General features: G+C 41.3%; 1 protein-coding gene across 4 annotated transcripts in view; it reads left to right on the plus strand.

Moving 5' to 3' along the window:
- TTC7A (tetratricopeptide repeat domain 7A) overlaps positions 1-14495 on the plus strand; it is a 203094-nt gene that overhangs the window by 141534 nt on the left and 47065 nt on the right. For all 4 annotated transcript variants that reach the window (XR_009277214.1, XM_058835343.1, XM_058835342.1 and 1 more), the window contains one exon: positions 1585-1719. Coding sequence is in view for 3 of the 4 variants with exons in the window: in XM_058835343.1 (XP_058691326.1) it covers positions 1585-1719 (135 nt within the window). In the remaining variant the exon portion in view is untranslated. The remainder of the gene's footprint in view (positions 1-1584; positions 1720-14495) is intronic.

Below are 14495 nucleotides of genomic sequence, written 5' to 3' on the forward strand. Positions count from 1 at the left end.
TAAATAAACTGATAAATACAATAAATTCTCTCTGCTAAGCAGAATGGCTTTTACCCATACTCTTAAAGCTGTAATTGCTACATTACTGCAGTGTCATCTTTTGGATCATTGGATCAGGAGTGTCTTTGAAAATATGCAGGAATTTAAGAAATGCATCTGGGAAGAACATATTTGCATTTTCCGAGGGAGCTGTGGGAGGTGCCTGCTGCAGGGCTGTTTTGAAGTTCTTGCTTGAAATGAATGACATTAGTTAGTAACAGGATAATAGGACAAATATTTCCCATAGCAGTTCTGGGCCTGAGTTGCATTTGTGGTCTCTCCCAAGCCGTGACATGCTCACCTCAGATGAAGTAGAAGCTGCAGCCTGTTCTACCTTACAAAGCACAGGTGCTTGGCACAGTAGAGTGAAACAGAAATGTGCCTCCCCTCATGCCTGGCGGGAGGCTGGGTCCCTGCTCAGCATCTGGAGCAGAGATGGCCAGGAGACCATGGCTGGGGACCACAGGGTGATGTGCTGGTCTGCTGGTGAGGAGGTGTGGTTTGGCAGCCATCTCTCTCTTGAGCACACTCCAGTTGGAAAAGCATGCTGTCCCTCTCAGAGAGACCATTAAGTGCATATGCCCTGTGGCTGCAGGAGAAAAAAAACGGGATTTTAACTCTAGGATCTTGTGGTTTATGAGGTCAGCTTGTTAGGATAGATTCAAGAGTAATGCTAATCAACACAAGTGCTTCAGTCACAGCAGCTCTCCACAGAAAGAATTTATCAATCATAAAATCACATTAAAACCTATGTATATTAAAATACTTATTTCTCAATGCTTACAAAGCCAACTCTGAAATCTCAGGTTTTAGCTTCTTCTTTTGTTACCACCATCTTGATACCCCTCTGAGAGGTTGGCTCATCAGTATAATCCCACTTGCTGTACTGGAGAAGGGTGGTTGCTGCCCATGTAACCCTCCTAGGATAAGCTTTTCATGTGATGTTTTTTCCCAGAGGTGTGGGCGCCAAATACTTTATTCTTGCATAAATGTTACAGTGAATACTAAAGGTTAATATAGTCAAAGCTCTGAACTCTCTGCTCTCCAAGGTTAAATGAAAAACCACCCTGCCTCTAAATCAGTAGAACAATATTGATGTCACTTGAAATGCGTGTGCTATGTGAATGGGGCTAAGTTGTCTGTATGAATTTTTTACCTTAGTGGGGCACATTTTGTAATTGTATGATGACTCTGCTTATAAAGTAGGTGTTTGTGGAAAATACTTGATGCTAGACTTCTGCTTCCCAAACGAGCAAAATATGGTTTCTTCCTTGATAAATGCTAAGCGGACCTTTATAAAATTAATGTCTGTCTCTTAATTTGCTTGTTTGAGCTGCAGCCCTTGGATAATTTAGTGTTTTGGGGTTTTTTCAGTAAATTAACCTTTTATAAAACATGCTTCTCCAGTTTGTCATGCCAAAATCCAGCAGAGTTCTTATTACATAAAACCAATGCCGTGACTGCAGGATCAGACCTGCTGCCTTAACAAGTCAAAGAAATATCATAAATAAGTATAAAATACATTAATGTTTGTTTGGCTCATAGGATCACAACGAGCCTCTTCCCTTGCTGCATCAAGACTGGAACAGGCCATGTCTGAAATAACTATGCAGAGCAGCACAATGAAGCAGGGACCTGTGAAGCTGTGGACAACTCTTGAACAAATTTGGCTACAAGCTGGTAAGTCCTGAGCTACCTGGAGTTCCTCTTTCCCTCCAGTGGTGAATCAAATGATCTAAGTATTAACAGAGTAGTTAAAGTCAGTTGAAAATCACTCCATTTCCGCAGAAAATCTGCCTGTCTATCCCACTTACTTGATTTTGACCCAAAAAAAAAATACTGTAGTAGTGTGATTTTTCAGCTCACTTTTGTTTTTCCAAAACACACAGAAAACTTTAGTCATCACTGTAGTGTGCTTTTTGATAAAGAGGGTAGGTAATTCTTCATTAACAAAAGGTAGTTCATAAGGACAATTATTTCCATTCTCCTACTAAATGCTTCCCTGTAATACTGTAATAATAAAATGGCATACCATGTCTAAAATGTGATTTAAGCATTCCAATCTTTGCTGAGGTTTAAGTGAAAGTTATTAGAAAGAGCATGTTCTCCACTCTGTCCTTGACTGTTTGAACCTCCCAGGGTCTTGTAGGTTGAGTATCAGTTTGAGACACTAACGCAAAGGTGCTCCAACAGAGCACATGAGGGGAAAACAGTGAGGAGAGACTCTATCCACAAGCAATCTCCAAACCCATGGAGGTGCTTTATGTAGGACATTTGTTGAGGAACAGAGTTTCCCAGAACATTCTGCCATTTGCATTGCAGCATTTCAGAACTGATAAAGTTCCAACCCTGTAATTTTTTTTTTAGGAGGCACAGTTCTTCCATAACTGGGCCCACAGTTGCACACTTGAAATTACCTTTGAGTGTTGTGATTGCTTATTACATGTCTCACCATTTGCAATGAAGAAAGAAAAGCAGAGCCCCCTGGAAAGCTGCTGATGGTTTTCTATTCTTTGTGCAAGGGAACCTTTCAAATTATCATTTTGCTAATTTATGCAATTGACAGTTCTCACATAAGACCTGGCAGTCTCTTCCTACTTCTCAGCAAAGATTTTCATAGCTGTTTTTGTGGGTAATTGCCTAAAAATTAGACTTTAGTTCTAAAACAAAATATATGAGATTGTTTTTGCTACAATTTGATTAATATTAACAAAAGAAGTCACCTTATAGAATGCATCATCCTGTAAGTTCACATGTATTCACCTTAATGACTTGTGTGGATGTAAATTTCAGCGATGGGCTGCGGGCTTCAAAATCACCAGAAATATTTTGCTTTATTCGGTTTATACTCCTGATTTAAGGCTGCAAAGAAGGCTGGTGGGGAGCAAAATAAATGGAGTTTATTATGATGAGAAGTCAGGTGTCTGTTGTCCATCATCCTGCAGATAGCTCTCTAGGCAGTTTACATTTTTGCTGCTGTCTGAAAAGACAAAAGCAGTAAAGACCTAGTGCTTACTGTGAATTGCTATGATTGCTTTTCAGTATCAATAGAGTGCCTTTCTGAAAGGTGTTAATTAATTCTCATAGAATTTATTTTCATAAGCTGTAACTTTTCTCTCTTGCCACTTTTTAAGCCTTCATTTTGCTTCATGCTTACTTTTAGCTAGACTCAATTCAGGATTTGAAAACACGTACTGTGACTGCTTTGTAATTTCATTACTGAAGTCGGTTATTATGGATGCAGCTTTATGAGCTCCTGCTGAGGTACTGGCCAGTCTCTTCTTACAGTAATGTGGAAGCTGCTGCATTCTAGTATCCTGAGGGATGAGGAAAGATACAGGTATTATGGGGTAGTCTTTACTCTCTGTGGAGAAGGGCACAGTTCCTGAATAATTAGAGGACTTCTTGGAAGTGGGTTGATCTTATGCTGAGCTTAGTGAATGGAATAATCCAAAGGGTGTCACTAACCTTCACTACTAGGATCTTTCCCACCTGAAAGGAGGGGAAACGAGGAACAAGTATACTTGTAAGAAGTAACTTCCAAAACAGAGATATTTCACAGATAGCAAATTAAACAGAAATCCATGCTTAGAGGAAGTTGAGATAGTCAGGTGGTTTTGCATTACAATTCACCCCAAAATTAATGGCTGTTTAAAGCAACAGGCAATTAGCGTAACATTCTCCATACATATGGAGTCGCTTGATATCCATGGAAGGTCTGCATCAGTATGCTGTAGACTTTTATCAGCTTTAGCTTGGACTTGTCCTTTTTCAATCAGTGACTCATCTTGTGACTCCAAGCAAGTTGCCTAACTTTTTCATACCTCGGTGTCCTATCTCCAAAGGGAAAAAATGTTATTCCTCCTTTGGGAAATTACTCATATTTTGTTGTTTTTGTTGTCATTAACACGTTGACCTTTTTAGCTTGATTCAGAAATCCTTGGATAAAGTTATTACAATTTCCTAGCCTCATACTACAGTAAATTTATAACAAAGCATCCGTCCTTCTCAGACACCCTCAGGACACAGCTGGCTGTGTCTCTGTGCACAATTGAGGTATGGATTGAGCATGCCAGGTTGCAATCGTGTCTGTGTTCCATTAGAGCCATTACAGTTGCCATGTCTCCTCATATCCCAGGGCATGAAAGTTAATGTTGCCAACCAGCTGGTTCAGTTAGAACTTGATGCAATGGGATTGGAAAGAGGCACACAAAACTAGCTGTCCCACAGCTATCTGGGGCTGCTCTTACAGCCCTCCAGCAGCCAGGTCAGGCCACAAAGCCAGCACATATACTTGCAAAAGGGACTGTTAGGGGGTGGTAGCTATCCAGTGATGCTTACATGGGGGAATCCTTACTGTATCATCCTTCAGCTGCTGCTGCAATAGGAGTTCCTGCCTTGTACAGAAGTTTCCTCAGTCCCTCCAAGCTAGACACCCCTTGTTCTCTAACGGGTTTCACAATTAGTTTAGGAGAATATGTGTGTCCTTTAACAGTGGCTGAAGGGAAGGCTGTTGAGAGGAACAACAGATTTGACTTTACAATCAAGCTGTGGGTCTGCTGGTAGATAAAACTAGCACTGAGATATAAAAGAAACAATGGGAAGGTTTCCACTGATTGATGAATGGAAAAAAAAAGACATTTGCCTTTACAAACAAACTGTAGGTTTGCAGATAAATGAAACTGGATATTAAAAGATGAAAAAAACAATGGGGAAAAACCGTAAAATCCGTAAGAGATAAAAATTAAAAGGGGGGGTTGTACATTAGAGTGGAATCTTAGGTATCAGGCATTCTGGGAAGTCTGTACCTCTCTAGTACCTCAGCCAATGGGGAAAGAGGTAGGGAAATTCAGTCAGAAAATTAGGATAAACAGCAGGCTGCATCCTCCAAAAATTTGAGAGACCCCAGGGGAATGCCCCATGGCCTCTCTTTTTATTCAAATAAAGTAAAAGGGCTTCTCTGTCTCCTTTTAGGACATAAACCTCTGGTGTTTGTGGATTAATCTTCCTGACACTGTGAACCCTGTGCAAATAGTTAATCCCTTTTGTGCTATGATAAAGGTACTTATTTCACACATAAGAAAGTGGACACTTAGTGGTTTTATCTGTAACTTTTCTGGATTTGTGACCAGCATAGTTTTGTAGGGAAGACAATAAAGCATCATCTTTGGATGTGCAGCTGCTAAATCGAAATGTGTTGCACTCTAAACAGATACCTTGTACCTGTACCTTGTCTTTCCCTGCAGCAATGCCTAGTGATCTTTGGCAAGCTAATTTTTGTAGCCTCCTGTAAACAAAGATCTGCTTGATGGATCTGTGGTCTCCAGAAAGAGTCCTTTCCTCTTTCAAGCATAAAAATAAAACTGTGAATTGTCACTGTTAATCTCATGTCCAGCTGTCTCTTACAGGACCACCTAGGAGTACAGTCATCCACAGCACAGAACTCAACACATTTCCGTAGTGGGCTTCCATATTTTCCTGTTTTCTGCGCAGGTAGTCACAGCTTTGGAAAAGCAGTGTGCTGTCCTCAAAGACTAGAGACATCCCCTGCAGCAGGCATGCTTGGAATACTAATAGACATATTTTATTTCCAAGTGTTCTGCAGCAAAGATTGTTAACACAGCTTGTCTGGTCGCTTCAACAATAATCCCCCTAGTCCTCACAATGGCTGCTTAAAAAAGAGTCATCTTGGAACACTTTAACATTTATGAGCCTAAACATTATTCTTGGCCCCATGTCTGAGAAACAGCTCATTTCACGGAGTGCTTAGGAACAGTGCGCCAGTGCACATGCTGTGGTGGTGCAGCTCCAGGAGCAGTAGTCATTATGTAACCCTTATGCTCATGTCTCATCTTTGTTCTACTTTACATGGCCGAGAGCTTGAATTCAAGTTTGAGAAGAGGCAGAAACTTCGGTGTCACTGATAAAGCTTGTTAACTCCTCCCTCTTCCTGCAGGAAGAGCTTCAAGGGGAATCCTAGAGATTACTAGTGCTAATACTTCTAACAGTCATGCCAGTACTGCTCCTTTTTGTTTAGAAAATAGAGTCATGCTGTTTGGCTAAAGAAAATATACTTGAAATTGTTCAAATTTAAGACCAAAATTTACATTCATTTGACATTTTTATAAGATCATTTTGACCCAGAGAGCAAAGCACATCAGTATTGGAAAGAAATAGTGATAACATTTCTAGGCTCTTTGGGTAACTGGAATGATTTCTTAACTGAAGTATGTGTGATTATATTTCCAGGCAGTAATAACCATATGCTCTATTTATACAGAGTACTTTAGAATGCTACAAGCCAGTTTTAATAAGAGTTCTAGCGTTCTAGCTCCTGTTACTGTATTATTTTAATCTTTACTTTTTACTACAAGGTCCACTTTGTCTTTACCAATAGTTTATATCTGACAGTTTAACTTCCTGAGTAACCCAATACTTTACTAAATATGGCCACTCACAGCAAAGTAGGTCTGGTAATTTGATCTAAGTTTGGCTAAATGCCTGCTAAGCTTAGCCTGTGAACCTCACCAGGTAGACCCTGAGGCTAATTTAAAGGAGCATTTAGAGAAAAATGATGAGGATACTATTCTGTCTACTCACAGTGGGGCTGGAGTGGTCTTCCTGCTGTCTCAGTAACATGCTAAAGTTTAACCTAGGAAAAATAGTTTGTACTGAACATGCTACAGAAAAGAAATGCAGAGAGCCAGTGCAGCAGAGAACAGTGAGCTAATGGAAAAACATCTGCTCCCCTGAGTTATGTACTGCAGGACCTTTTTTTTTCCCCTTTGCAAAACACTTGTGATTTATTTATTTGATTCCATATGGGCCAGTTCCTGGGAAAAAGCTGTGTTAGAGGAGATGGGCTTTGTTCCACAAGAAAGTGTCATCGGGGCCAGTGGGCTGAAGTCTCCCAACGTGCTGGTCAGCAGCCGTGGAGCCGGATCCTGGCAGCAGCAAAGGGTGCAGCCAGGCCCTCCTCTGCTGCCCCCCTGCTCACCCAGCAGAGCTTGTGTTTGCAGAGCCTGTGCATGGGCACTTCTGTGTTTTTCCTTCTCAAAGCTTTTAGCAGTCCTAAGCCCCTGCAGGTTATTAGCCCTGGTATTAAAGCTGTTAATCAGGTGGGGGAGACATCTTTACTGATATTACCAGAATAGCTGGATCAGATACTGTTCCGTAATGCAACACTGGTTGTTGAACCAATTCTGATATTTTTCTTTCTTTTTTAAGTGCTTTCAAAATTTAGAATTTGAAGTTTAGAACTTCCCCATTCACTGCTTGAGTTCTTGAACTCCATAAATACTGCTAATTATTGTGTCTCTTTACAGTGACACAAAGCATTATGAAAGTTGGAGCCTGGTGAGGAGGAACAGGGGAGTCCTTTATTACACTTCCATTTCTGAGGAGAATGAAGGTGTACTGCAAAGATGCAATATTTACTTATTAGGAGGGATTAGGAACACTTCAACTGGTGATAGAAATTGGTAAAGTGAGCTGGTTTTGTCTCCTTTGAAATGAAGTTAAGAAGCCAGCAGTAGTTCTGCTGAGCCTCCTGGCTTAGCAAGCTCTGTTCTAGACTTGTGGTAGAGACTAAAGATCACCAAATTCATCATTTCTCTTCATCTGAACATCCTCAAGAGGGATTAATAAGTTTTGTTCTACACTCTGCAGTTTTGTTTATTTTATTTTCTGTCAACAATGAATTTAAAAAGTCAAAAAGATTCTTGCAGCCTTATGTTAGTACAGGGCATTTGGGATTGCCTCCTCCATTCCTGAGGCTTCTGGATGTTTCTCATTGCTGGAGCAGGATCTGAAACTTTGTGGACTGGTAATTCTTCGGTATGGACAATCTTCAAAGAGCACATACCATTTCTCAAAATCTGGGAGATTCACACGTGTCCTGAACACTCACTTGTGAAGGAAACAGGCAACAGCTACCAGTGCCTTTTGTTAAGCATTCTGTAGAAAATTTGCCAAGAGATGGAGAGAAACCTGTTGCACTACCAGAGAATTACTGAAATTACTACAGAAAACTAGCATCTCCTCAGCTGCTCAGTAATTTTGGACAAGTGATAAAATGTCCAGTCATGAAAAAGGAGGCAGGACATTTGTGCATACCAGAGAGAGAAAATAGGAATTTAAACCTGACTGGGCTGCTAGTCATGTTTTGACTGCACCATTTAGTATAGAAGGTATTCGTGGCACTTCTGTGCTGCTTCCAAAAACTTTGATTCTAATGCTGCATTTGTAAATAAAGAAGCTTGGTGGTCATTTCAGGCCCTGTGATACCTGAAGCTTGGGTATTTAAAGCCAGTCCCTGGAATTCAGTTTGAGTTCAAAGAGAGGACGTAAAATTTATTGCTTCATTCAAAAGAGCAAATGACTGAGCTAAGGTGTATGGGAACAAGCAGCAGTTTCTGTACTTCATTTCTGTTTCAAATGTTTGCATCAAATTAAATTACTGTAGTCAGGTTATACCTTGAGGAATCTTCTGTCTGATCTGCCAAGAATTGTCAAGCTACTCCATGCAGAGTGGAGTCATAGCATGGAACAATGACTAAACCTTACCTGCCAACAAGGAAAGGCAGTGGGGGAACCCTTTGTCATGATAATAGCTCAGTTGTCACTGCTGATGGCAGAGTTGTCTCCCTCAGAGTGGGTCTTTCCAGCTGGCTAAGGGCTCCTGCAGTAACAAGCATTAATAACTCCTGAAGGCAGATGATGTGGAACAGAAATCACCTTCCAAAACACCCTACAGATGCTCTCACCTTCTTAAGTGTGAAGGGCTGCTCTGCACTGTATCATCCTGCTGGACATTTGACTGTTACCCTGGCCATATCACTATGCAGTAACATTTTTGGGGCAGGCAAGAGTAGAGTGCTTTAGATGCATCAGGCACACACAACCAAGTGATGTGGAGCAGTCTACTTTGTGGTAGTTAAGTGCTGCATCTTGGATAGCACCAAACGTGATTCACAAGTAAGGAGATTTTAAGTCTTGTGTTGTTCACATTGCAGAAAAACTTCAAATCTGTTTGATTTCTTTAGGCTAGAATTAAAATTGTTGCTGCAGTGACAAGCACTGTCACTCTTGACACTGCTTAGAATTAGGGAGTAGTCAGTGTTCAAAGTGATGTTGAACTGCTCTGTTTCTTAGACAACATGATGCAGACATGACTGGATTGCACATTTGTTACACCCCTGATGGACTCCCTAACAGAACTCTCCAAATTGTTTTATCGTGGACAAAATAAAGGGGCTGACTGTAGGACACCCAGCTTTGTCAGTGTTCTGGGACTTGCTATTGGTCTGTGCATTTGTTAGGGGTCTTTGGAGAGCAAGTAGATGGTATGCTTCTGGCAATTTTCACTTGATTAAGGATCTTTAGATGATGAGCTTAAATGCTAGCAGAAATAGCTGAAATAACTAGGAGCTTATATTGGAAGTTAATAATAATCTCAGTGCAGTGGCATGCTGCTCTCAGGGACTGGGCCCATCATTAAAATGGGTGCATCAGTCCAGTTGCAAGTCCAGACAAAAGAGGCCATAGCCACAAGACAGCAGTTGTTGGAAGAGCAGCAGAATAGGTTGGACAGTACTGGAAGAGAGCACAAATGGGAAACATAAAGTGGATCTGAGAAAGGAATGAATTGTGCTAGGCTGAACCTTGAAGTCAGCTGGATAGTTGTTTGTGGTTTCAGTGCAGGCACAGACTTGAATAACTGAATGAGAGAGTAGACGATTGGTCCGTTCATGCTGTCTCTTACCTGTAGGTAATCGTGCTGAAATATTCCCTAATGTCATTCACACTCAGAGTTTCTACCATTACTCCAGAGAGGATAATGGAAGAGTAGATCCAGGATCATCGTCTCTCTGCTCAGTAGCATTCCGAGTACTTTCAGGTCAAAAAAGAATGTAAATTTGTACATTTATTGAAGTTTTTATGGAGATGGTGTTAAGTGAGATAGAGCAAGGAAGCTTGGTTTTAGATTCAAAGCTCTGAAGAATGTCAGTACCAAGAACAATCTAGTACAATAATGTCAGGAAAATCACTCCACAAACACCAGAGGTTTATGTCCAAAAAGGAGACAGAGGAGTCCTTTTACTTTATTCAAATAAAGGGAGAGGCCATGGGGCATTCCCCTGGGGTCTCTCAAATTTTTGGAGGGCATGGCCTCATTTTTATCCTAATTCTCGGCCACTTGTCCCTTTTCTCTTTCCCCATAGGCTGAGGTACTTGAGAGGTACAGACTTCCCAGAGCGCCTGATACCTGGGATACCTTCCCCGCCCCACAATGCATAATCCCTTCTTAATTCTTAACTCTTGTGGAATTCATGGTGCTCTTTCAGTGCCTCTTCCATCTTTCAGTGGAATTTATCCCATTGTTTCTGTTGTCTCTCACTGATAGCTGCATGTTATCAGCAGACCCACAGCTTGTTTGTAAAGACAATCCCGTCATTCCTCTCAATCCCTCCTCTTTTAATTTTTGTTAATAATTGTCTTTACAAACTTTAGTTATCATTGACTTAATTTCTTTTTCTTGGGTCCTTTTTTGGCCTTGCAGTTATTTGCAGTGGCATCACCCTCGGCCCTTTTGTAGCTATCTCTGGGTCAGTAGGCACGGCTACTACCTGCATTCCTTTGATCACATGTTGAATGAGTTGTGTTAAGCAAGGGATCAGGCATGGTAAAAAGATTAGAGTTGCTACAACACATAAGAGGAAAAAAAGCTTCTGTTTAACTCATAGGCCACCAGGTAACCATGAAAACATGTCTTATTCCCATCCTTTCCAATTTTGCACTGGTACATGAGCTAACTTTCTTATTTTTCCACTTGCAATTACATCCCAGATCTGTTTTATTAAATCTGGACCAGAACGTACTGAAAAGGGGTTCGAGTTCCACTCAGGTGTTGCCATTTACACTGATAGTCTCAGACTACATGTGTCTTACTTGTGGAATTATCCCAGGGGCAGCTTAAAAATAAGGGGTCAAAAAACTTATCTTTCCCCACTGCTTTACAGCCTTCAAAATCTTTTTCGTAATTATGGAAGGAACACCTTACCCAGCTACCATTAGTGAGTTTAACATGCATTTGATTTCATCTGCCTTGATATCTGGAACAATCATAAGGAGGCAGTTGGGGGCCCAACAATCTAAACCCAAACATAAAGTCTCATCACAAACGCTCTTTTCTACATATGTGCTTCTTGTTCTATTTAGGCAATATATGCCTCTTTCAGAAGAATGAAGCTGCCATGGACTTCCTTCTTTGTCCCAAAATCCTGTTCCATTATGGACTTCACTCAGGGTGCTAACCCACCATTTAGGCTCGACTGGGTTGGCCACCCACGGCCAGTTTTCAGATCCCCCTGGCTCTCCACAGACCCAACAATTGCTAAGGTTAAAGGTTTTTGCTACTTCTTCTCCTAAGTTTAAAAAAATTATTTTCCCACTTTAGACCCTGACTTAACTGAAAATATAAAGGTAAAATTATTAAGAGAAACATTCTAATAGTGTAATAATCTAATTTCCTAACCTAATTTTCACTTTCACATTGTCTTCTACACTACCTGTGGCAAGTGAAAGCACAGAAACAGTTTAGCATAAAGAAAGCAATGACAGCATGGATTGGCCCCCAGTGACTGGAGATTTGAGAGCAGGGATGCCCATACAGACTATTTCAGCAGGCAGTCTGTGGGTAGGCACTCAGGGCTTCCCCCGATGTCGACGTACGGCTACTGCTTCAGTCCACTCCTTCAGAGTGTCAGTCATGGCTTCCCGTCCTTCTCCTCCAGCTGAGATGTCCAAACCTCTGGGGCCTCAGAGACTTTGACCCGAGTGTGATGGGTCCACCTGTGTCCAGCTGTCTTGACGGCTGTTTCTGTGATTAGCAACACTTGGAAATGTCCACGCCACTTAGCTGCCAGTGGTGCTTCTTTCCACTCTTTAACTAGGACTCAGTCTTCTGGTTCTCACCTGTCCAAAGGCAGGGTCTGTGCCAGCTGAGTTTCCCGTCAAAGAGATTTCACATGAGACAGTATCCAGGCCACAAATTCTTCTAAATATACATCACTTTACTCCTGTCCCAGGCCAAGAATTACAAGGATAAGGAATTCTAAACATCAGTTTGAAGGGAGATGGTTGAATATCTCTCTTGAGTCTGGCCCTTACTCTTGCTAAAGCTAGTGTCAAGAGCCGCACCCATGGCATATCAGTTTCTATCACTAGCTTCAGAAGATGCTTCTTTATTTCCCCATTATCTTTTCAACTCAGCCTGATCTTGTTCTAAAAAAAAAATACTTTAATAACTGACTTTGTAGTTGCGGTAATGCCTGGGAACACTTCTGGCTACTCATAACTGACATACTATTTATTACTAAAAGATATTTAAATCTTGCCACCAGGGGCATTCCAGTGAAATTTACCTGGTATCTCTGGAAGGGAGTGTACCGACCAAAGCCTTCTCCCTCTGGCAAGTTTCTTTGTAACTGTTACTTGTTTTAGCACAAATCAAACAAACCCTAAAAGCTTGCTTTGCAAGAGCAAAAAGACTCACAGCAGCACAGGTCTTGAGGAAGGCCTCTGCCATCCCTCAGGAGCCTCGGCACCTCCCCCATGAAGCTGCTTCAACAACTGCAAGGTCTCGGCATCTACTGCTCACCATCTCTTGCAAACCAACCACCCCCCTTTCCCTCTGCCCCACTCTCTACAACTATCTCAAGTTTTTCCAGTGGAAAAGACAACCTTTCTGGCAAGGGGGCAGTCACTGGGAGCAAGGGAAGTATCCCAGAAACCTCTGGCATCAGTGCAGGTTTTGGAGCTTCTCCATCAGCCAGTCTGCTTCTCCTTGCCTCTTCTGAGCACCCTGCCTGGTGCCTTCTAATGTGCATCATTGCTACCTCTTTTGGCAAATTCACCACCTCCAATAGGCATGAGATTAAGTTCTCACGAACCAATGTCTTTCTTCTGCAGGTGAATGAACCTCTTTCTTCACATAGTTTCTTAAATGCATGTATCACCCCATATGCATATTTAGAATCAGTAAAAACATTTACTGTCTTGTCTCGGTATAATTTACAGGCTCACACAAGCCCACACCTCCACTGTCTGAGCTGACCAGATGTGTGGTAACCTCCCCCCTTCCTTTGATTGCTTTCCATTCACGACAGAGTATCCTGTAAATTGTCTTCCTTCTATCACCCTTGAAGACTCATCAATAACACATTTTCTTCCTCAGGCCATGGAATGTCTCGCAAATCATTCCTTGCCCTAGTCCACAGATCTATTACTTGAATACAGTCATGGAATTTGCCTTGGCTCCCCTCTTCAGGGCCGTTCAAACAGGAAGCTGGGTTAAAACCTTCCCCTCTTTTAAATTCAAAATCCTCCTTTTCCAATAAACAAGACTCATATTGCAATAACCGAGAGCTGGCCATCCACTTAGAGGCTCTCTCAGTTAACAAAGCTTTAATCTGATGTGAAACTTTAACAATCAGATAACCCCCCCCTTGTCAGCTTTCGAGCCTCAGCCACCATCGGAGCTGTGGCTGCACAGGCCTGCAGACAATGGGGCCAGCCTCTGGCTACTGGGTCTAACATTTTAGAAAAATAGGCAACAGGTCTCTGTGTTCCCTCATGCTCTTGAACCAAAATTCCTTTTGCATTACCTTGTTTAACATCCACATATAATTCAAATTCCTTTTCTGTGTCTGGAAGAGCTAGGACTGGGGCATTAACCAATTTGTCTTTTAATTTTTTTTTTTAAGCTTTGCTCTCCTTCTGGTGTCCATACCACAACATTAGGACTGTCTTGTGTTAAAAAGCTATATAAAGGTCTGGCCACAACAGAAAAGTCTTCTATCTATACTGGGCAGTATCCCACCAACCCTAAAAACTGTCATAACTCCCTTTTTATTTGGGGTAATGGTACTTGTAGAATTCCTTGTATTCTTTCTGGATCAATACACCGTAACCCTCCAGTTAAAATATGTCTCAAATATTTGACCTTTTTCTCTACTAACTGTGCTTTCTTTTCCGACACTTTAAGTCTTTTTTAGCAAGAAACTTCAGCAGTTTCACAGTAGCTCTTTCAACCATCTCCTCCTGTTCCCCTGATAACAGCAAATTATCCACATACGGCAACAACTTAACCTCTGAGAGTGGAGCAAACTCTCCTAACATTTTTCTTTTGTGAAGTTTGCCCGAACAAAATAGGTGACTTTGTATAAACATGATCTAGTTCAGCAGCAAGTAATGCCACTGCTTCAAGCTAATTACATTGCATTTCTTCATTTTTTAGTAACTAACCACTCCCCATCTCAATTTTTGCATCAAGTCCATCCTAGGTGGTGACTAACAAATTAACTTCCATTAAGGAAACTCTAATATTTATAACATTTTATAACCTTTAACATTTAAAACTTTTATTAAGGAAAGAAAACAAAATACTTTCCTTT

The sequence above is a fragment of the Poecile atricapillus genome, chromosome 3, assembly GCF_030490865.1.
Source record: "Poecile atricapillus isolate bPoeAtr1 chromosome 3, bPoeAtr1.hap1, whole genome shotgun sequence".
Taxonomy (NCBI): domain Eukaryota; kingdom Metazoa; phylum Chordata; class Aves; order Passeriformes; family Paridae; genus Poecile; species Poecile atricapillus.